General features: G+C 36.6%; 1 protein-coding gene across 5 annotated transcripts in view; it reads right to left on the bottom strand.

Annotated features, from left to right (window-relative positions):
- Nucleotides 1–21,399, bottom strand: part of MBOAT2 (membrane bound O-acyltransferase domain containing 2) — a 96,388-nt gene that overhangs the window by 7,214 nt on the left and 67,775 nt on the right. For all 5 annotated transcript variants that reach the window (XM_035542947.2, XM_035542945.2, XM_035542949.2 and 2 more), the window contains 7 exons: nucleotides 18,475–18,529; nucleotides 17,466–17,649; nucleotides 11,673–11,865; nucleotides 8,647–8,750; nucleotides 8,243–8,307; nucleotides 3,213–3,345; nucleotides 404–555 (listed from right to left, as the gene is read on the bottom strand). In XM_035542947.2, the coding sequence (XP_035398840.1) occupies nucleotides 404–555; nucleotides 3,213–3,345; nucleotides 8,243–8,307; nucleotides 8,647–8,750; nucleotides 11,673–11,865; nucleotides 17,466–17,649; nucleotides 18,475–18,529 (886 nt within the window). The remainder of the gene's footprint in view (nucleotides 1–403; nucleotides 556–3,212; nucleotides 3,346–8,242; nucleotides 8,308–8,646; nucleotides 8,751–11,672; nucleotides 11,866–17,465; nucleotides 17,650–18,474; nucleotides 18,530–21,399) is intronic.

The following is a 21,399-nucleotide window of genomic DNA, read 5'->3' as shown; positions in this document are numbered from 1 at the left end:
TCTTCTCCCATGGTATTTAGTGCTGTATCAGAGATGGTACCAAATTTCTTAAGTACCAGATGCCAAGCGAAGAGAAATCTGCTTTGATCTCTTTACTATTTCAAAAAAGTTACTTGTAGGAAGTCATTATCTAGTCTTGATATAAAATAGGTCAAGGACATAAACTCATCTCAAAGGTTTTATTTTCCCACTGCAAGAAAAAATAAGTCCATTATGATAGGAAAACAAGAGCACTCCATGGTTTCTTAAACAAAAACCAAGCTCACATGTTAGAATACAAATAGCTTGCTCAACTGACAAATCTGATAATTATCACTAATATAATTCAGAAATCTTCTGCCACAGAAAATACATCCATTTCCTTTGAGTTAAAGAAAAGAGAAAGGAAACAGAACGCGCTTACCTGTAAAAGGTGAGAGAGGGTTTCACAGAAAGCAGTACAAATGGCACAACTGTGTAACTTATTGCTACTTGAGTTGTCATCCATGTTACAATATCATAACATAGTTTAACAGTAGGAGATTCAACAAAATAATGTCTGATATTGTTTCTTATCTGAAAAAGCAGATAATAGTAAGTTAGATTAGTAATAAACTAATTACTGCTATCTTCCTGTATAGAATTTTTCCATAAAATTCATAGGATGAATAGAAGTGCTACTGTCTGGACAAGCATCTTGTCCGTTTAAAATACTTAAAATACATTAACTTCAAAGGGAGTCAATTCAAATTCCTTGCCTTTTAGGATAGCATGCTTCATCCGGTGCAGGAATTTTAACTATTTAAGAATTTAAGCCAAATTAAAAGAATGTATAAGCACCCATCCGCCCTAAATCCAGTGCATCTTTAGACTACTTATCTGAATGTGGCAGGCGCATTCTATTCTACCAACACATTTTGTAAATACAAAGTTTTAGAGTAAATGAAAACCAGAAGGCTTCTGCTGAAAGCCCCTGTGTAGTAAGCAGCTAACATATGTAAATGGCTAAGATATATTTTAAGACTAGTGGGATAAAAACAAAACAAACAAACAAAAACCAAACAAATAAAAAAAAAAGAAACCAGAAAATTCCAAATGTCAGTTCTAATGACAAATGTCAGGTATCTTAATAAGAACTAATATCAAGTGGGACTACTATAAAAAGATTTATTATTTCATATGCTGAGTCTTCTTTTGCTTGTAAAATACTGTTTGAATAATGGAATAGGAAAGGTATTTCAAAAAATCCCAAACCTGCATAGGTTTGAGTTCAATTTTGTTTAAACCGAGACAGAACCTCTAATATGAGTCCACTAAACAAGTGTCTTAAGTGGGGACGCCATCAACCCCTCTTGGTAATATAGATACAAAATGGATTCCTCTAAGGTTTACATTTTCCTCCTAATTACATTTTCCTCCAAAATAACTCCTAAATTATCTCAATCATCTGCTGACTTCCAGACTCCAACAAGGTTCCTGCGCCTGACAAATAAAGATTTTAGGATTGACATGGGGGAAAATTAACTAATGCCCTCCATGAAAGGTCGTTCCACTAACCACTCCTCTGAAGGCTTCCTGCCAAAACACAATTCTAGGCTGGCTTATGCTGATTTCCTTCTTTACATTAAAACCCTTTTTCAGTTTTCTTGCCCTCTTTACCCATATTCCCATGTACATATCACATTCCCACTAAGACTTTGTTAGTTAAGCTAAGAAAGATAAGTCATTCTAGCCTCATACCCTTCTACCTTGCTGCCTGTCATCTCCCCTGCTTTCTCCTATCACCACGTACAGTGACTTGCTCCTGAGTTCTGTAAAGCTTCATCCAAGTTTTACAGAATTTCTTGTAGAGAAATGGAGTACTGTAGGACCTGAAGGATGACATTTAAGATAAATCTATAATTGCCCATAGTAAACATCTGATTATGAAGCATGTAATGATTAAAGGGAATAAAACAAGTTGAATACACATTTAGGCATGGCAGGAGAAGAAAATGTGAATCGGAGTTGGCAGTTCATTCAGTCTTAATAAAGGCTAATAGAGTTAAATACTAAACATGCTAAAGTGCCTCTAACATATCTTACCAGTTAGTATTAAGTACCGGTTTGTACAGAAACTGAAAATCTTTTTATTCAATATTTTATTGATTGATGGTATCAATCAGGACTAATCAAAACAATTTTTATTGATTGATGGTATCAATCAGGACCAGGACTAAGTGCAGGAAGCAGTCTGATTTACTGGACTTGCGCTGCTGAGAAAACACAACTTCTACCTGTGAACTGTCCCTGAACCCTGGCTTTTGCCCTTGGTTGACAGATGCCACAGTTCACTGTGACAGAGACTGGAATGGAGATGGGAAATACACTTATTCTAAAGAAAGGAGTCAATTCTGTCAAAGACTATACCCACACCTCCATGAAGTAAGAGAAGCAGGTGTTTTATTACTGTTAGCAACAATCTAAATCTGAAGTACCACCTTCCCCTAGCTATCACAGCAAGAAAGAGCAGTCTGCTTCATTTCTCAGTCTCCTGGCTCTTTCAATGGAAAAGCGGTCTGCTATTCTGCTCTGGGCTGACATCTGAATATTTTGCTCCTCTTTCCCCTTGAGCAGCTGAAAAACCTGCCTTTGTTCTTATTCAGCTTCTCCAGCAGGACTGTGAGAAATTTTTTGACAGATTTGCTGGGTCCAGTTTGCTCTAAATAGCAACAGCAAAGTTTGTTATTATTACTGTGCTGCTGGTTGGACAATTTTAAGTAGTAACTGCCCTACAGATGTTTATGTGCTGTTGAGGGGGAGAATTCTTTAGTTACCATCGTTTTAACAGTATTGGACAGAAATTAGGGAGGGGATGGAGTCTATAAATATCTAGCACTAACCCTCTAATTTCAAGCTAATGATCATCAATGATAAGAGAGGCTTTTTCAGAACGATCCCAGATAACATCTTGTTTAGCATGGCATAATAACACATGATCAGTTACAGGAGAGGAAGAGTTTACACAAAAGATATGCCACAAAGATGTTATAGGATGTGTACATTGCTTCATTCTGCTGATTACTCCCTCTTTGTAATTAATCATTCCCACTGTTCTCATAAATAAAAAGTAAACACTATCAGACATACTGTTTGTGTCATCTGTAAAGCACATCTCTGGACTACAGAACATGGTCTCAATTTTCTTTCATAAAACTACTTATTATTTAAGAAGATACTTGGTTGGTACTTACAGCTCGTGCTGCTAGTGTCATTAGTACTCCTGTTAAAAATGTTAAATAATATCCCGGGTAAACCCCATGCCAAATGGCAGAAAGGATGAACGTCTGGATCGTCGGGCTGAAGGTGGCTCGCTCATAGCACACTCTAACAAATGAAAGACAAACCAAGATAAATAACATGAGAGACAGATCATCAATCTTTCCTGTTACTATTTATACATTCATACTTTTAGCAGGTTCACCTCTAACATAATATTTGCAATGCAACTGCAGTTTACTATTATTAATAACATTGCCACTACATTATGACTTAGAGAAAATATCTAAAGCTACTCACAGCTGCAGATGTAACCCCTCAGTGCTAACCTAAGCTGAGTGCCATCATTTATGGTACTTATTTATAGTGAAGTGATACAGAAGCATCCAAAGACAGGTGTTGGTATTAATAAGGGATCTTGAGCCATCTAAAAATATGTTGAAAAGCTAGACTGGAAGGCACAGAATATCCCACAAGCTCTTGCAGTAAGTCCGATATATATTTTTCATAAAATGGAATCTGCTTATGGGTAAAGGGGAAAAGTAACAACTACCTTCAATTTTGAGTAACAGAGAGACTGTAGTTGTACGTGTGTGTAGGGCAATCAGGTGAGCATGATGATGAAGTGATAATTAATGAGTCTAGGAATGCAAGAATATTAAATAAGGAGAATGCTGAACTTTGCTGTTTAAAAATTGAGACTCTGAATTACTTGGCAAGGTCCTACAATACGGAGTTCTAGAAGGACAAAGGGAAAAAGGAATCCAAGAGAGGTAGTAGCTTCTAAAAGACAACATTAAATGACACAGTGACAAACCATCATGATGTGGAAGAATGATAGGAAGCATGGTAAGGTCCTGATATGGCTTCATCAAGAGTTCTTTAATGATCTGAAAACCAAAAAGCAATAGGAAATATGGAAACAGATGCATACTGAAGTGAAGCAAAAATAAACAGCACAAGCATGCATGAACAGAAATCTAAGACTAACATATAAAAATGAGTTTTAACTAAAAAAAGGGCATTGACACCAATATGTGAAAAGGTTTTTATAAATACATAGCATGTAACAGGAAGACAGAAGAGAATGCAAGTCTACTATTGAAAGAGGAAGACAAGCTAATGATACAGAAAACCGAAACATTCACTATTTATTTAACTATTTTACTACTACTTCCATATATACAAAAGATTGTTAAGGCTAAGTAATACAGTTGGTGTTAAAAAGCAGAAGGTAAAAAGACAGAAGCTGAACAGGGAAAGATCAAAATTGTATTCTGCTAATTTATTTCAGACAAGTAGATGCGGTGAGTTTTATCTCACGAGCTCTTCAGGGTGGGGCACCACTACAGCCCCCTCCCCTCACCAAAGGGCTTTGCTAACAACAGCTGTTAAGAAAAGAATGTGGGCCTTAAGTAGGGTGCAAGTGTATACCTGCCTAAGTAATACACAAAACTATCTGAGGTCATTCGCCCAAAATAGATAACCTTAATGAAGAAAGTAACAGTGGCCAGATTAAACAATAACCAGGAATTTCAAAGAGACTTTTGAAACAAAGAAGGTGTCAGCCTGGAAAGAAGCAGAAAAGCAGCATGAAAAGTTGCAACAATTCAGAGATGCCTTGGAATAAAAACACCGGGAGTCAAAACCTGGTTTCACGCTGCCAGAAGTCACCCCACGAGCATCACGACCTCTGCCAATGCCAAGACAGAGCAGCCTTCCCAGTGGACACCAAGTAGCCTTCATCCAGCAAGGGGAATGTCAGTACAGTAAGCAATACACAGGGAGCAATATCTCACCCCTATCAGCTGCATTCATGTGAATTCGTTGCCTGCTTTTCTAATTGGCATGTGAATCAGCAGGTTCACATAAAACTGGGGAACTCAATCTCCCACAGGCAGCGTGCACAAGCAGGAGGCCCACACTTGGAAAAAGGAGGTGTGTTTTTGTAACCTGCATGGTTTTTGGCATGTAGGCAGGCTGCATGTAACTGTGGGCATGTACGTGCATTTTTAAAACTCTTTGGGATTAGCTACAGAAGAGGGTTTAGAAACTTGTTTATTAAGTCACAACACCATGCTCTTACAAAATGTTACCTGTTGTAGTACTGATATGAATCCTGAATGTGTATTTCACTGACTGCTGGTTAATTACGTATCATTAATATATTGATAAATGGCTTAAAACTCCTTTTTCTTTAGTTTAAGCTACTTTAACTGAGCAGATTTTCCCCTGTAAGGAATTCAGGAGCTAAAAATCTAACTTGATTAACTAACCAAATATCAGTCGTATCAACACAAGTCAGGCCAGATACATACTAGAAACAATCATCAGGTTTCAACTGCAAAGAGTTAAAAGTAAGCTTAAAAATTCCGCTGTGGATTTTTCAATAAGAATTTCTGTTCAAATGCTTCACTTGACATTCCTAAAAGCAAACCAAGGTAATAGGGTCCTTATAACAGGCTCAGAAAATCTGTTCAAATGTGGGTTGTTCAGGTTATTTGTGATTTGCTCTAGCAGTGGGAAGATGCATCAACTGCTCAGCAAGGTACTGTCCTCGGCCTGGTTCTAGACGTTCATTACTTGCTTGGGTGGTAGGCTAAGAAGTGTGTTTTTCTCCCTGTCTTCCCTTCCTTCTTTATGGGAGGGAAAGTGAGGTAGAGAAGATGTGCGTTGTAGTCTCACCAGATAAAGAACTAGAATCCAAAATGATCTTTGACAGATTTGAAATGGTTTGAAATCGATAAGATGAAGTCCAAAGTCTACAACACCTCAGAACAGTGGAAGATACAAACCAGTAACTGCCTACGTAACACTACTGGAAAAGTAATGATCATGAATATGAATCTACAGTATGGAAAACCTGAGTGTCAGCTGAGCATGAATAAACAGTCAATTGCTGCTGCAAACAAAGACAGATGCAATACTGATGTACTAGCAGGAGTGCTACCTAAAGAAAAGAAAGGTAATTAAGCCATTTTAATAATTCATTCTGCCTGTAACAAGCCATGGAAAGACCTTGGAGGTCTTAGAAGTACTACATCCACTGTAAGAAGAAAAGAAATCTGGGAAGAAGCCAGAAGAGAGAAACAAGGACCACTGAGGTTTTGCAAACATAATTAGATGTTTCCTTTGGAAAAAAAAAAAAAAAAAAAAGAATGAACAGGCTGAGGAATTTCCCAATGAGGAAACATTATCATGATATATATATTGTTGATACATGCTAATGTGTAAATATCTATTTTGAAATGCATGCTTCTAACCATAATACTTTTGCACTGCTATATTTTCTGATATGCTGATTAAACTTTATGATCTGTAGACCAGTTAGCTGAATAACAGTCTTTACAAAAGGGTTTGTTTTTTTTTTTTTTTTTTTTTTAAACACACAATCAGGGTTTAAAACCTGTAATTCTGATGACTTCCGAGAGCATCAGAAAAGAAACAGAAACAATATTTACTTTTGGCAGTTCTGTATTTCTTGTGAGGTAAATATCTAAGATTTTAGGTACTTCTATGAAGGGAAAATAAGTGAGATATTAAGTTTTTAATCTTTAAAGTAATGTATGAGCTTATCTTATTTAAACTGCTGTAGCATTGCAACTAGCAAAGTGATAGGTATTCATATCGTATATTCACTGTCACTACTTGTAGTCTTTGCATATAATCATTAAAACCATCTTTTACTCAAAATTTAACTTTAAGAAAAATTTCCACCTTTCTCCCTTTCACTGTGGCAAGAATCAATACGTATTTGGACTATCCTCAAAGATTCTTCTCCAATTGTTCTAAAAACATTTATTAAAGAAGATGCATTAATTTCTTTGGCACCTTCTTTTAATGTCACCCTAAGAGCAATTGATTTGCCTTTTTTTCTCCTTTCAATTCAATGGAAATGGTAACATTTTCTGCAGTAAACCAATTTTCCTTTAAAATCATTCAATGTAAGAGTTTGAATGGTTACTGAAATATAACCATACTAAGTATTAATACTGATAAACTTCTATTCTATATATAAATTTAAAACTTGCTTTATTAAATGATACACTTTTATAACTGTGGCATACAATTCTTCCTTGCTGTCCTAGCAACAGAGTCTAGGGCTTATGGAGCCAACTAAAATATTCACATGAAATTCTATTTCTGTTTTTTTGTTTTGTTTTGTTTGTTTGTTTAAATTTTATTACTAAGTCAGATAAATATTCAGGGAAGAAATTATGAAAAAAGAGCACTGACTATAAAGAAATTTGATGGAGGCAACTTCCTGCTGCCAGCCATCCAAGAATGAGATGAGGTCCTCTGAGTGATCCCAAGATGGGGGTCTAGGTTAAATTTGCACCTATTTATAAAAGATTATCTATACAGAGACTGGAAGAAGGGAAACAAAACCCGTGTACTACTCTCAAGAACACTTTATTGTTTTACTTTCTAGTTACCACAAAGAAGTGGTAGAAGTAGAACGATTTACTTCACCGGGCACTATGCCTGTTTCCCAGACAAGGGAAGAAATGCATCTGAGGGATATTCATTTGCAAATTTTTTTTGATAGCACATTGTACGGTTGATACTTCCCATGCACCCATTACAGAAGGAGTGCAAAATGTTCTCTCAGGAAATATATGGAAGTTCCTGTATCACTGTGTGAATTCAGAACTTCCACATGCTAGAAGCCAAAGATGTATGCTTTGCCTACTGCTCTCAGCTACATGCACAGCTTTGAATGGGAACAGGAAAAAAAGAAAAGAGATTCCTCTGTAGATTAATACTTTTAGGTTACCTATAGCCAGTGGTGAATTTAAACAGTTTCCATCACTAGCTGACAGTTTACACTAAGTGATCAAAATTCAGAGGCTTTAATACAAGTATTACGAGAAGAATGTTCCATGCAGTTGCTAAACAACTGTACTGTTTTGTGGGCTCTAGCTTTAAGTGCTAAATTATCTTCAAAGAAATATTTATTTTAGAAACTTCTGTGCAGAATAGCTTGCCTTTAAGAAATAAATACCTTTTAAGCCAAAGAGCTGTTTGGATATTCCAGTTATCAAGAAACATCTTGAAACTTGTGGAAGACTAAAACAAAACAAAACCAGTTATTTCAGTAATTGTGAAATGTTACAAAATATTCCAGAATTCTGGCATATAAACTGCTCAAAATGTATTTTGAGATTAACTGAATAAGGAATTTACTCAACTATTTATAAGCACAAAATATTTTGGAAATCAACCGACAAGTAAAACATATTCAAAGCAGATTCTATTTTCTATTCTTCCCTAAGGGTGTGAACTTGTCATTTCTGATTTAAAACATAATCACTATCTTGATAAACAAAACGCTTAGAAAAAGTTAATGAAATTGCAATTAAATACATACATGGGCATGTATTTTATTTAAAAGAGCAATGAACAAACCTCTATTTGCTGGATTCTCAGATTTGATATTAGGTCCCAACGTGTAACTCCATTTTTGTCATAGCCTCTAAAACCAAATCCTGCCGCATTATTAATTGCATCTGCTGCAATGGGACAAAAAGAAACAAAGGAATTACAAACTGCCTGTATTACAAATATTGTGCAGTACACAGCATGGAGTTTGTTCAAAATATTTGTGACATTTCAAAGGCTACGCACAGATTTTTAAATACTGAGGATCACTGCATTAGATGCTTGAACAAACAGAAAACAATCCAAGCAACATACTTGCTTTCAATTAAAAAGACTTGTACTGAAGCAAAAGAATGGGTGGCATTGCTATCCGCCTCACAGTACAGATGCCTCCCTCTCTTATACAGCCTACTTTGATCTGCTTGAGCAATTTTACAGAAAAACAAACTCAATGAGATGCATCAAGACTATGAAACAGTGGCTGGTTGTGATGACTTGAGACAGCAGCTCAACTCTCAGGTACATGCCTTCAGTGTGTGTTATGCAGCAGTAGTGATGGGTAAAGCCCAACGATAAACCTGCACGATTCAGTTAGGTGCACATTCACAGCAGCCACCACATGTAACCAGTGAAGACCTAATCGAAGTACACAGCAATCTACTAAGCAGTGCACAGTTTGTCAGACTTCCACTGATGGCACAAGGCTGCTGTTTACATCCCACTTCTGAGTGTTTACAATGCACGTCAAAGCTCAAATACTTCAAAACAAACAATATTTTTCTGCAGGAAAGCAGCTACCATCATGTGGATTGTGCAGGGGAAAGCAAGAGGTCTCACCCTGAACACCGCCTCTCACTTTCAGTACTCACCTCTGGCTCCGCTTTGTCAGCTCAGCCACTAAAGCTTCCTCAGCTGAACTTCTCAAATTAGGATGGCCACTTACACGTGGGCTGGAGTCCTTCCCAAATATTGCCTCTGCTGAGCCAGGCATTGGGTGCATGCACCCAACCACCATAACCATGGGGCACTTGGCTACACCAATGACCATGGGGAGGAGAATGCCCATTGCTCTCACAATTCAAAGTAATCCGAAGGAATTGGAAGCAAGGTAGCCAGAAGGCTCTGCAGCAGCAATACAGACCAAGTCCTCCAGTTGCAGGACATTAGCCCTCTGTGTGAGCTCACAGCTCTTCCAAAGCACTCTAATCAGATTGTCCCTTGCTTTTTAAATTACAACTAGCAAGGCAAGAAAAAATCCTCAACTTTTATTACTATATTAAAAAGAATTTACTTTATATAATAGTGATACGTAAGTGAAATTCATCAATTCATTTTCCTTTCTCCTCAACAGCTTTTTCAAGGTACTAATCCAACATACTCAGAAAATAAAAGATGTGATTGATCCAAACACTCAAACAGTTCCTTTCCTGAAGTTGAGTTTCTTCAACTATTCACAGGACTTGAAGAGGCTGACTTGAAGATGGCTGATTTGATTTAATACAGGGTAATTTATAATATTTTTTCCCTCTTCAACAACAATTTTAAAAGATATCTATCTGGTATAACTGATGTCACCTGCAAACATTAGACAACAATTTTACGCTGTTAGAAATAGCTGAATACATGAACTCCACAATCCCTTGCTAGCCAGAGCACAAAGACTACAGCTAGAGTAGTCATTTTATTAACTAGCATTTAGTAAGTATTCAGTTTATTAACAGAACTTTTTTCTTAAGTGCAAAGAATAGCAACATGCAACTCAGAAGTATACCATCCAATAAAAATGTTAAGGGCTCTGCACATTCAACTCACACCATTAGAAGTTTAGATGAAGGAGAGAGTTGAAAAAAGTTACTTAGCAAACCACAAGTACAGAATCGATATGGTGTATTTTTGCAGTAGTTTACCAAAAGAATGCTAACGCTACACTGATAGCAAACAGAAGTAGAAATCTATCTGAAGAATGACAGAGGGGGAAAGAAGAAAATTATTCATTTTTCAGCTGACTCCTGCTTTTGAGATGATGATACTGGTGCATAAGAGCATAATATTCAAAAATATTTCATTCCACAACAAGCCCCAGAATTACTATATCCAGACGTGCTGAAAGCACTTCATTCATCGACCGGGAATGAAACCAGCAGCTGTAAATGAGTCATGCTGCTCTGCTACACTGAGGCTTTCTTTATTGCATTGTTTCCCACAGATTTTCTCTCCAAAGACTTATGAAACAAATATGTAAAACTGAAGAGGAGGAGGAAACCAACGAAATCTGTTTTGTGAGACGCATCCAATATGCCAACTTATATAAATACAGCATTGTTTTTCTTTTTTTTTGTTTTGTTTTTATTTTAAATAACATGATATGAAAAGCAAAACATAGTTTAAACTGTATCATCTATTCAGTGTCTTAGATCAGTGACTATGGGTGTCCTGTCATTTGTCAACTAGAATTTTTAGCAAGCAAAGACTAAAAATGAAGTGCCATCCATCAAATTCTGGAAAAACCGCTGCGAACACTACCTACTATTAACAACACTACTACACATCTGAATTTCAATATACTCATTTTCCCTCCATGCTTGAAAAAAAATCAAGCAAATTACTGCTAACGAACCAGAGAAAGAGGCTAAGAATAACTTTTCAGACATGCTGAAGGCAAAGAATAAAAAAAAAAAACAAAAAACATAAAAGCACCCCCAAGGACTGTACATCAAACTAGTTCCATAATTTTTAAAAAGCAAAAAACACATTGCTCATTAAAACACTGTCACTCTCCAAAAACCCTCATGTTTCACTCAGATTTGTTTAGTAGACCATGATCTCATTTGCAATACTGTCACAACGTTGTGCTTAGTTTTATGATAGGTTTTGTTTCACAAAGAAAAGACATCATTCAATACATTTGACAATCCCTTGTAATACTTAAATATAATAATGTTTGCCTAAGGCCTCAAGAGGGCACTGTCACTTTTTAATACATACTTAGCGTGCAGCATCTCAAATGAAACTCAATACATATAGCTGAGGTTTTTTTTTTTTTCTGTACTTACCTAAAGTCCATGCAAAATAATATTTGGGTCTGGCAGCCATAAGAGACACGTATAGGTAGAAAAACCTTACAGGCCATGATGCTGTAGCTCTGAAGTTCTCGTCAATGTTGTATTCCACAGGCAAAGTTTTTGTAATAGTCATGTGAAAGAGTAAGGAGAGTCCGCAGATTAAGAGTTTCTGTGCCACAGCTATCTGAAAAGTTTAAGATAAGAGACTTCGTAAGCTTCATTTTTTGTTAGTCTAATGGAAACAAGGGCAAGTTATAATTCTCCTTCCCTAAACAGATGTGTATATACATCAATTTTTCAGTAATATTTACTACCAAATTTAAAATAGATGGTAACAATTTATAGAGGTTCATGAAATATCCTTATCTTGGTTACACTGTGAGCAGCACATCTTCTGGCAAACAGAAAAACAAATTCAACTACACCGAGCCCCTACTAGGCCCTTTCAATAAGGGGAAGATCTGCAACACCAGTTTCTATTCCATTGTCAAATTACCTAACCAAGTAAGATGCTAAGACATCGCAACACAGAGAAAATAACCTAGCACAGAATGAGATGAGTACAATTATTGCAGAGATTCCAGAAATAATGGCAAAATTTTAGTGCATTTTTGGTAATCTTTGGCGTAATACATGTGTTCAATTGCAGCCCAACTCAATGGATCAATCATCTCTGTTGGATTATTACAATATCTAAACCAGTAAAATAAAGAAATAATTTATGAATTTACAACCAAAATGCCTCAGTACTACAAAGATCTGTTTTCCCAACTAGAATGATCAAGCTATAAGGAGGCAAATAATATGCTCACAGACATGTTAAAAATAAGTTCTTCAGCTAGAATCTGGACTCAAATTACCCCAAAATTCAGTCTTGCTGTAACCACCACAGTAAATAGTACGCTATTTTTAGGAAACCAGTACTTCTAAGTTTCCGTTATAAAATGCACAGAGCGCTAATGTATGACATTCACTGCTTTGAGTAGTTAGGATCATCCATATGCCAAGGGTGGACAGCACGGTCTGTGCAAATGCCTAAAGGAACACACTAACCAAGCACTTCTAGATGAGAAGTTTGAGAGCTTTAGCATTTAAAAGTAATCAGCAAATTTTTGTTGTAAGCAAACTCAGTATTTAAATATTACAATTTTAATTTATGTTATTATTCCATCAACACTAAACTTGGCAGGAAAACAATCAACACAACTATTTTTCTTTGAAGCACTGGAACAAAAAGATAACCCAAAGCCTTTTTTTGCCCATCCTGCTTCCAGTACACCTACCCAAACCTTTAAGGTCCTAGTTCAATTCGAGTGCAGCTGCACACACCTAGCTCCAAAATAAAGAATAGCTCAGTTCCATAGAATACAGCATTAAGTGCCCAACTGGAAACATGTTTCTGCAAGATGCACAGTATCAAAGATTCCCTCAGTCACGCAGGTGCATGAGGTGGTACAGCCTGATCAAAAAATCTGGAAAAGCTGTAAAATGGTAACTGCTAACTTTAGAGACTGCATGTATTTCATGCGGATCGCCAGAGAGGATTAGAAAACCCAGCCAGTTAAACAAACCAGCTGGATAATTCAGGAGGCAACTACCTATCAACAGCTAAACGGGGTTTTAGTTATTTTTTTTCTACTTGTTTTCTAATGATCTTCTTTTCACTATATTACTCTATTACGAGAGTTCAAAGTAGAAAGCATTAGCTTTCTAAACGTGTTCCTTTGTTTTTCTAGCAACTATTAATCCATCTCCTTCTTTGGAAGAGCAAAGAGAAAGTTCAGTTGGCATAACTTCTTATCTTCAGGAATTTATATAGAAACGAATGTTGCTCAGTTATTACTAACACTAATCAATCTTTGATTTTGGTAGGCAGTATCTAATACTTTAAAAAAGCTGGCTATTTGTAAATACAAAAAAGTATCAATCCTGAACAACAAAGACAAGTTGCAAAGACTTAACTTCAATGAAATTTTCAATGAAATTCATCTTGAGAAAAAACAATGAGCTCACACAGCTGTACTTTTACAAAATAAACTCTGCAGTTTTCAATCTGTAGTTGCAGAACTCCTACGTACTGTAGGAGGAAGGTGTTTTTATTTAAATGATGCATTTCTACAATTTTTTTAGCAGCAACATTTAACTACAGGGACGAGTATAATAATATCCAGACACAACATGACATATTATTTAATTTTGCCGTTGTTGTTTTGGGGTTTTAAATACTACTTCACTCTATACTTTTAAGTCCCAGAACCCCAATCAAGCATGCTGACACCACTCACGGGGATCAGTATAGGTGTATTAAAGTCCTTAGCAAACAAGTATGGAGATAATCTCCTGACCCTACAAAGACTGGGAGCTGCGGTTTCAGGACTGGTTTAAGCAGAGTTTCTGAAGAACAATCCAAGCATAGGCTGCAATGCAAAGAAGCAGTCCTTTCTTTTTTCCTCACCTTAGCTGCAAGTTTTTCCTTCTGTTGAGTCAGATTAGGGAAGCAAATGAGGTGAAATGGTAGCCTTTGCAGGTTTTGGCTTCTTTTTTTTTTGACAAGCTAGCTTCAGATGGGATCAAATGATGTGAATCAGATCACCATGCCATGGAATGCACATTAGCATTTATATGATAAGCAAATGACTCAGAAGCCCCACGTTGATACTTGGGTTGGCCTCAATAGATTATAAAATTACAGTCTGAGACTTGTTTAGCATACTCAAGTTGTGAATAAATTTACACAGAAACAGAAGCCCTCACCTGACACCACAGTAATTGTTCTATTACCCATACAAATGCATTTGGTAAAGCATTGATCCACGTCATTTTACTTAATCAACTAGGCTATTGATATTAACTTGTTTGCCAAGGCATAAATGGGTAATAACTGGATTTCACGTTCATGGGAGGATTGGTCAGTCTTTACAGGGATGAAGTAACTAATTTTAAAAAGTTTGAAGTTCATTTCATTCACTCTTCAAAGTTTTCAATGCATCAAGTTGAAAAGTAAAACCTGTTTATTGTGGAATAACTCAAAAACTGCACTCCAATACAATTGTTCCATTAATGAATTAAGAGAACATCAGCTGCAAGATATCTTTCACCTCATGTGAAGTAGAATATACAATTTACTTTACAACAAAAAGGTAGAAGGGCCTGGCTTATTTAGTTTTGATGAATAAAAATTGAGCATACCTGTATAAAAATATCAAATATGGTTAACACCGGGAAGGGAAAAAGATATTTAAGGTAGAAAACAGTGCCAGGAGAAAAACAAATGTGCATAAATCAGATGGCAATGCAAGCAGGTTGAAAGCTGGATTCCTAATCAGTGAAAGGAGTTCCGGAACAGCTTTCTAATTGAGGCAATAAACACTCACTGAGCTCCAGATTATATAAATATATCGCTGTATGAACAATATAATGTATATAAAATACATATAAAAAGTAGAAAAGGATCTTCTAAGTTTATTTGAATATTTGTTGTTGTTGTTCTTGGCTGATAAACAATAAGGAGCTCAATATAATACTGAAGTATGTTAAAGCGTATCATTTTGTGGAGGATAGCACCTCAATTAAAAATTACAGGTAATTAAGCAAGAACTTTATAACTTGTAGGAAGCGTCTGCATAATATGCAAGAAAGCAGATATCTGCTGACAGGCATCTTGAATTTTAAGGGTAGCCATAATAAAAAGAAACTTACAAAGACAGATATTAATTTCTGAGAGTTGACACCACTTTGAGCACCAACAATTGATAGCTTGCAAAAAGGCACAATAGGAGGGATATAAGAAATAAGTTTTAATATGCTGACTTGATTCATTTAACATGCAATGAGCACAGCAAATATACTAAACCAAGTTAATATCATGCAGTCAACACAGTATAGAGGAGGCGGCTGGCATGAACTACTTCTGTTATATAAATGATAACTAACAAGAAATGAAGCTTATATTATTATACTCAACTCAGCTGAAGGATTTTTTTTTCATTTACTATATTAACATTTGCTGATCCCCTTTATATTTCATTTTTTGAGTTACCTAACAATTTATTCTTCTTGAAATAATTAAGTAACAAGGAACACATTTAAAATATTAACATGAAGCTAATGGACTGTAAGCATTCTTCTAGAACAAAACAATGAATACTTTAATTGATGCAGCAAATGCAGTAAACAAATTATATCATCCATATTTCTCCAAAAGCACACAACACTCTCTGGTGTTATAAAATGCAGCCAGATTTCTCTAACACCAGTCAGGAGATGAAGTATCAACAGCATAGACAGCTTCTCTTTATTTTTTATGTCAAAAGCTAATACAGCATAAATTGCAAAAAATGTCAAGCACTTTAAGAGCAATACATTTTAAAGAAAACTGCTTACCTGAAAGAAGAATGTGTTATAGGTTTATGCTTTTATTTTTATTGACTTTGTTCTGATCACTAGCAAGATTATGTGGTAAAAAGCTATGAAGACCTACCAAGCACTCAGTAGATGAATGTCCAGAAGTAGTGATATTGACAGATCTGGTTAGTTCCATTTATTTACAATAAATTTACTACACAATATTTTTCCCCAGAAATACGATTTTAGTACATAAGATGTGATGCATCTGTTGAGCCAAGAGGACGTTTAAAAACAAGTGTGCAACTTTGCCAATACAACATATCGATGCAGTCTACAGACTGTGAGGTGCCCATCTATGCAGGGAAGTCTCATTCGTCCTCCTCCCTTCTTGACTACTTGCTCAACAGCACATTTTTATGACCTTAGGTACTTTATCAACATGTAAAACAGTTTCAAATATTATCATCCTCCAACCACTAGTTTACATTCCTGTGGTGCAAGTTACTACAACCACACGAGGCTTGTAGAACAGAATGTGCAAAAAATCATCACCCACATTCAAAGGATGGAAGTGGATAGACATCCACTTAATTCTTTGGATTAAAATAGAAAAGTAACAAGCTTTGGGAGTTTTTGATTTTAACTGCGACCATAAAATCTCTCTGGTAAAGAGAGAGTATGACCAAGAGAGAAAGTATGATCAACTGGACTTTCTTCTGTACAGATGTGTTCTCTTTTCCAACAAAAAACCAAAGAGAAAAGAAATAGACTGTATGGATGACAAGCCATACTGTTACTTTTTTTTTTTTTAATCTGAAGGTGTAGTAAAAGATGGACTATCCATTACAGTATGCATCTGTTTTAGATGAATTTGTAAACTCTCCACAGCATCATTGCTAGTCCATCTTCTACGACATCTTCACATAAAAGAAAAAAATACATCCATCCTTAGTATATCTCTAGACAAATAAAAGCGAAAAAGAACTATTTTGATCAGTATTTTTCAACTTAATGCATATGAACGTTTTCTACTTGCTGCATGCAGACATTAAAAAACAGTAGCATTCAAGAATTTTCACTGAACTTTGCTGGAACTGTTAAGATGTGCAGTTCGTCCTTACCAGGACACTTTTGTACACGGTATATGCTTTGAAGAAAAGATACATTAACTGCTTCATCAAAAGATGGCTTTTTACCATATAAGCTTGGTAGGAAGCACCGATTTCATGTGCTTTTGTCCTCAAGATCCAGACTGGAAACCATGGAGAAAACCTGCCTTAAAGAATAAGTATTTAACTTTTGGAACAGAGAACTGTACTGTTGATGAACGAACTCCAGATACAGCTCAGAAGTTATGCCTGTAAATGAACAGTGCAAATCAAGCTTTTCATGCAATGATTACATCAGCATCGGCACTGCAAGAGTCATACATCTTACATTTGGAGAAGGATCCGTTTGTTCATATTTTGTATCTTCCTTCCCATTTGCTTCAGACTGTTGCAGTTGGTACGATCTGCCTTCAATGAAATTAATATAGTCTTTGTAAGAGCATAACGGGCCTGCCAGGATACCCATGAAATTACAGTTGTAACTTAAATACTCCAGTAGACTTGGCATGCGTCTGTAATTCAAAGACAAGCAGCTCGTGAGATGGCGTGTGTTTCCACAAAATTTCCACAGTAGGAGAAGTCATACTGCATGTCATTGCTCACTCTCATTGCAACAAGAACCAAACGCAGAAAAGCACTTCATGTGTATTTTGCAATCACAACTTAAAACATTCTAAACACAGTATTGCTTTCCAATCTGCACTGAGCATTTTCAGACTGATGTCTTTAACTCTGGTGACTTTCTCCTTGCCCTGAGGAGGCATTTGACTGAAGTTGAGACTGGGGAAGGAGAAGGAAGGGTGTTTCCCTAAGTGTTCAGTTGTTTCTGTTTTCTTTTTTCCCCTCAATAACTGAATCAGTAAACAAAGGTGTGTGTTAACTGGCGATAAATTAAGTTAAGCAAAATTCCTCAAGTCAAGACTGTTTTGCCCAGGACAACATATTATTTTCAAGTCTCCTGAATAAAGAAAGGGGAAAATGTAAGTTAAATGCTGAAAAAGAGAAATTAGACAAATATGTTCCTTCACCAACTACTTTATATGTGTACTAAATGTTAACTAGTCTCCTATCTGATCTGGCATTAATTTGCATATAATGCATAGAACTTTGTTTTTATACTTAAGAAAAAACATTCCATTTCAAGTGGTATTTTCCAGGAGAATAAATGCATGTACTTAAGTTACAAATATACAAAGCGTGGACCTGTTTTAGATGAGTTTGTAAATTCTCCATCCTGAACATGAACTGCAGCAATTTCATAAAGCATCAATAAAGCACACAAACCACTGGCTTCTCCCTGCCCCTAAAACTAAACTCTCAGATCACTGAAAGCCTACCTTACAGCCAAGCATCTTTGTGACGGTGTCAAATCTTCATTTTTTCGAAACATTCCTAAGGAAGAGCACAGGGAAAAGGAAAAATAAAGAAAAGGTAGAATACCACAAATTAATTATCAGTGTCTTTAATCAGTAGAGCAAACCTCATGCTACAATGTATTTTTTTAATGTCCTCAAGTACTTTCAGAGAAATTATAACACGTGTAACTGCTGAAATTGGATTGAACATTTCTTACCGTTGACAAAATTACAAAATTTCATATTCTCAGTTACATCCAACAGTGCCTAAACCTGAAACCACACGGATTTCAGGAAAGTGTTAAAAAGGCTTGTAATAAGCTTTGAAAAATACAGTTCCCTTACATTTTTAAGATTTCAAAATGTACAGGTTTCAAAACCTTTTATTGCCAGTCAGGGAAGTTGAACTTCAAACCCCATTAACCCAGCAGTAACCCAGGGACACCACACTAGCCACACGACTTTGATGCGTATATGAACACAGTCCAAGACAGATTTATGTTACCCAAAACGCAATGCAGACCTAAAAACCACCATCATGCTGCAAGTAAAGATTATAAACAAGGTCCAGTGAAGCAGACAGGATAGTAAAGGGTGCCTGAGTCTTTTCCATGAGCCCTAACCCCTGCCAGCAGAAGGGGGCAGGCCAAGCCTAAATTCAGCAGCAAGGCCTAAGCTACATTCCTGTCATACCCCGCCCTTTCTGAAATGCTGGTGGCCTACTCCTGAAAAACAAGTTCCTGAATTCATGTTGCTGTAAAAGAGAAAGGTCAACAATATAACCTTCAACACTTTAAATAATTATAAAATACGTTAATCTGAGGGCAGGGTGCAGAACAAGCCGAGTTCCCTCCTTCCAACAGGCCTGGCTGCTTCAGCTCCTCCTGCAGGCTCGCCTCCAGCCCAGACCCTTGTGGGGGCATCCGTTCTGTGCTGTTCGCATCTGCAAGCTTCCTTTGTGACTGCAGACACTCAAAAATTTATTTTCTAAAGCATCGCTTCCTACGGGAAATCAAGCTTGTGGAATCCCACTTCAATTATCTTCCTCTCTAGCAGTTCCTAAACCCAAAAGCGAATTTCCAATCAAGTTTAATGAAAGAGTAGAGGTAATATAGATATGAAATTCTAATGTGTTTTATAAAAATAGGTGATTGTATAGATAATATAGAAGGAAAAGATCCTCCTCCGCTCACAGAAAGATTGCCTTCAAGGCCTGCCCCTTGATGCCAGTAAATCCACGGACAGGAGCCTTTATATTTGATGTAAGCTTATATAAGGAAAGTCTCAACTGGAGTCTCTCTCTATATATATTAAAAAACTATATATATATATATATATATACACACTATATATATATGTAGGATATCAAAATCAGTAAAGTTTGAGACAAGAAAAAGAGGGGGGAATCAAAACTTGTTTAATTCTATGACTCATGGCAATACTTCTTATCTAAAGAGAAGGTACCTGTTGTCTTCGTGTGACTCTAGGAACTCTGACCTATAGACACTTAGGACTTAAAAACTGCACTCTTAGTCTTCAAAGCTGAGACAATAGAGAGGGCTTAACAAACTGGCATCTCCTACAACCTGAAAAAGTGCCTTCTTCATTCCTGATCCTCCCCATTCATTCATACTCAAGGGAAATAAATAAATAAATAAATTTTAGCACAATCCCTAATTCCACACAGGCACTTTCTCTTCCCCACAATTACAGTGTCACATCTCCTTAATACTACCGCAAAGATTTCTATGCTGATAAACTGCACTGAACAAAAACATGTGGGAGAACCTTCTTGAAAGGTCCTTTAACCTTTAAGGCTGTAGCATTAGAGGTCTCAGGTACTGAATCCTGGAATTCAGCACAATCTAAAAAAGAAATTCAACACAGAGACTCATGTAGGATGTGGATCACAAGACATGAACTGTATAGGGAAGAAGCTTGTACAGAGACTTACAAGCCCTTACAAAACAGCCCAGAGCAGGATCCTCCCTAGCGGCTGTATCCCACGTGGATACCTTCTTCTCTGAGTAAGGAGGAGGAAGCAGTGACCACGTGTGTCCAAATTAACTTGCCCAAAGCCAGACTAACCACTAAAGAAAGGTAATTAGCCAAACAAAAGATTTCACACCATTGACATGTTATGAAAAATGAGGGGAAAAAAGCTGAAACAGAGTAATCTAACCACTGAAATATGCCCTTTGGGGCATATTTATATACATATTTATATACAATACATAATTTTGGAGGGGTAAAGAGCTGGCATATTTAAAATGAGTTAAAATGAATACACTTATGTATGTATATGAGGATTTACTTTCCACCTACATAAGCTGGCGGGCAATACACCTGCTGTCTCAAACCTGTACAGTGTACAAGTAAGCCTCCTTGTAGTCTTCACCTCCCTGTCTCACTAACATTTCACTCCATCCATCAGCTTCGTGGAGGTCAGTGGCTTTCCCCATGAGCTTTTTTTAATGTCTTTTCAGTGCCTGTGTCACACTCTCAAAAGCTTTCAGGAAGCTGCTGCTAACACTTTTTAATTGACAGAAAAGGGCATAAGGTGCTTTTAAAATCATAGCACAGCCCAGGCTGGAAGGGACCTTGAAAGACCATCAAACCCAACCTTATCTAACACAAGGTAAATGCATACAAGTTCTTTCAATATTTCCAAGGCAGTGTATCTGCCCATGGGGTCAGAGGCCTCAAATCATAGCTGTTCCCGAAACAAGAGATAAAGAAACCCCATTTCATCAGCATGCCACTGCCAGGGAATTCATGAAGTTTTCTAACTTTTCTCTGGGGTTTGTGAGAAATATTTTCTCCTGTCCTAAAGCACCAAACTACTGCAATGGCTGCATCTTTCAGTTGCTACCAAATCACACAGTGGGGATTTGAGAGTATAGGTTT

This window comes from Cygnus atratus, chromosome 3, assembly GCF_013377495.2.
Source record: "Cygnus atratus isolate AKBS03 ecotype Queensland, Australia chromosome 3, CAtr_DNAZoo_HiC_assembly, whole genome shotgun sequence".
Classification (NCBI taxonomy): Eukaryota; Metazoa; Chordata; class Aves; order Anseriformes; family Anatidae; genus Cygnus; species Cygnus atratus.
The sequence above is the reverse complement of the archived record's forward strand: the minus strand, read 5'-3'. Positions and strand labels throughout refer to the sequence as shown.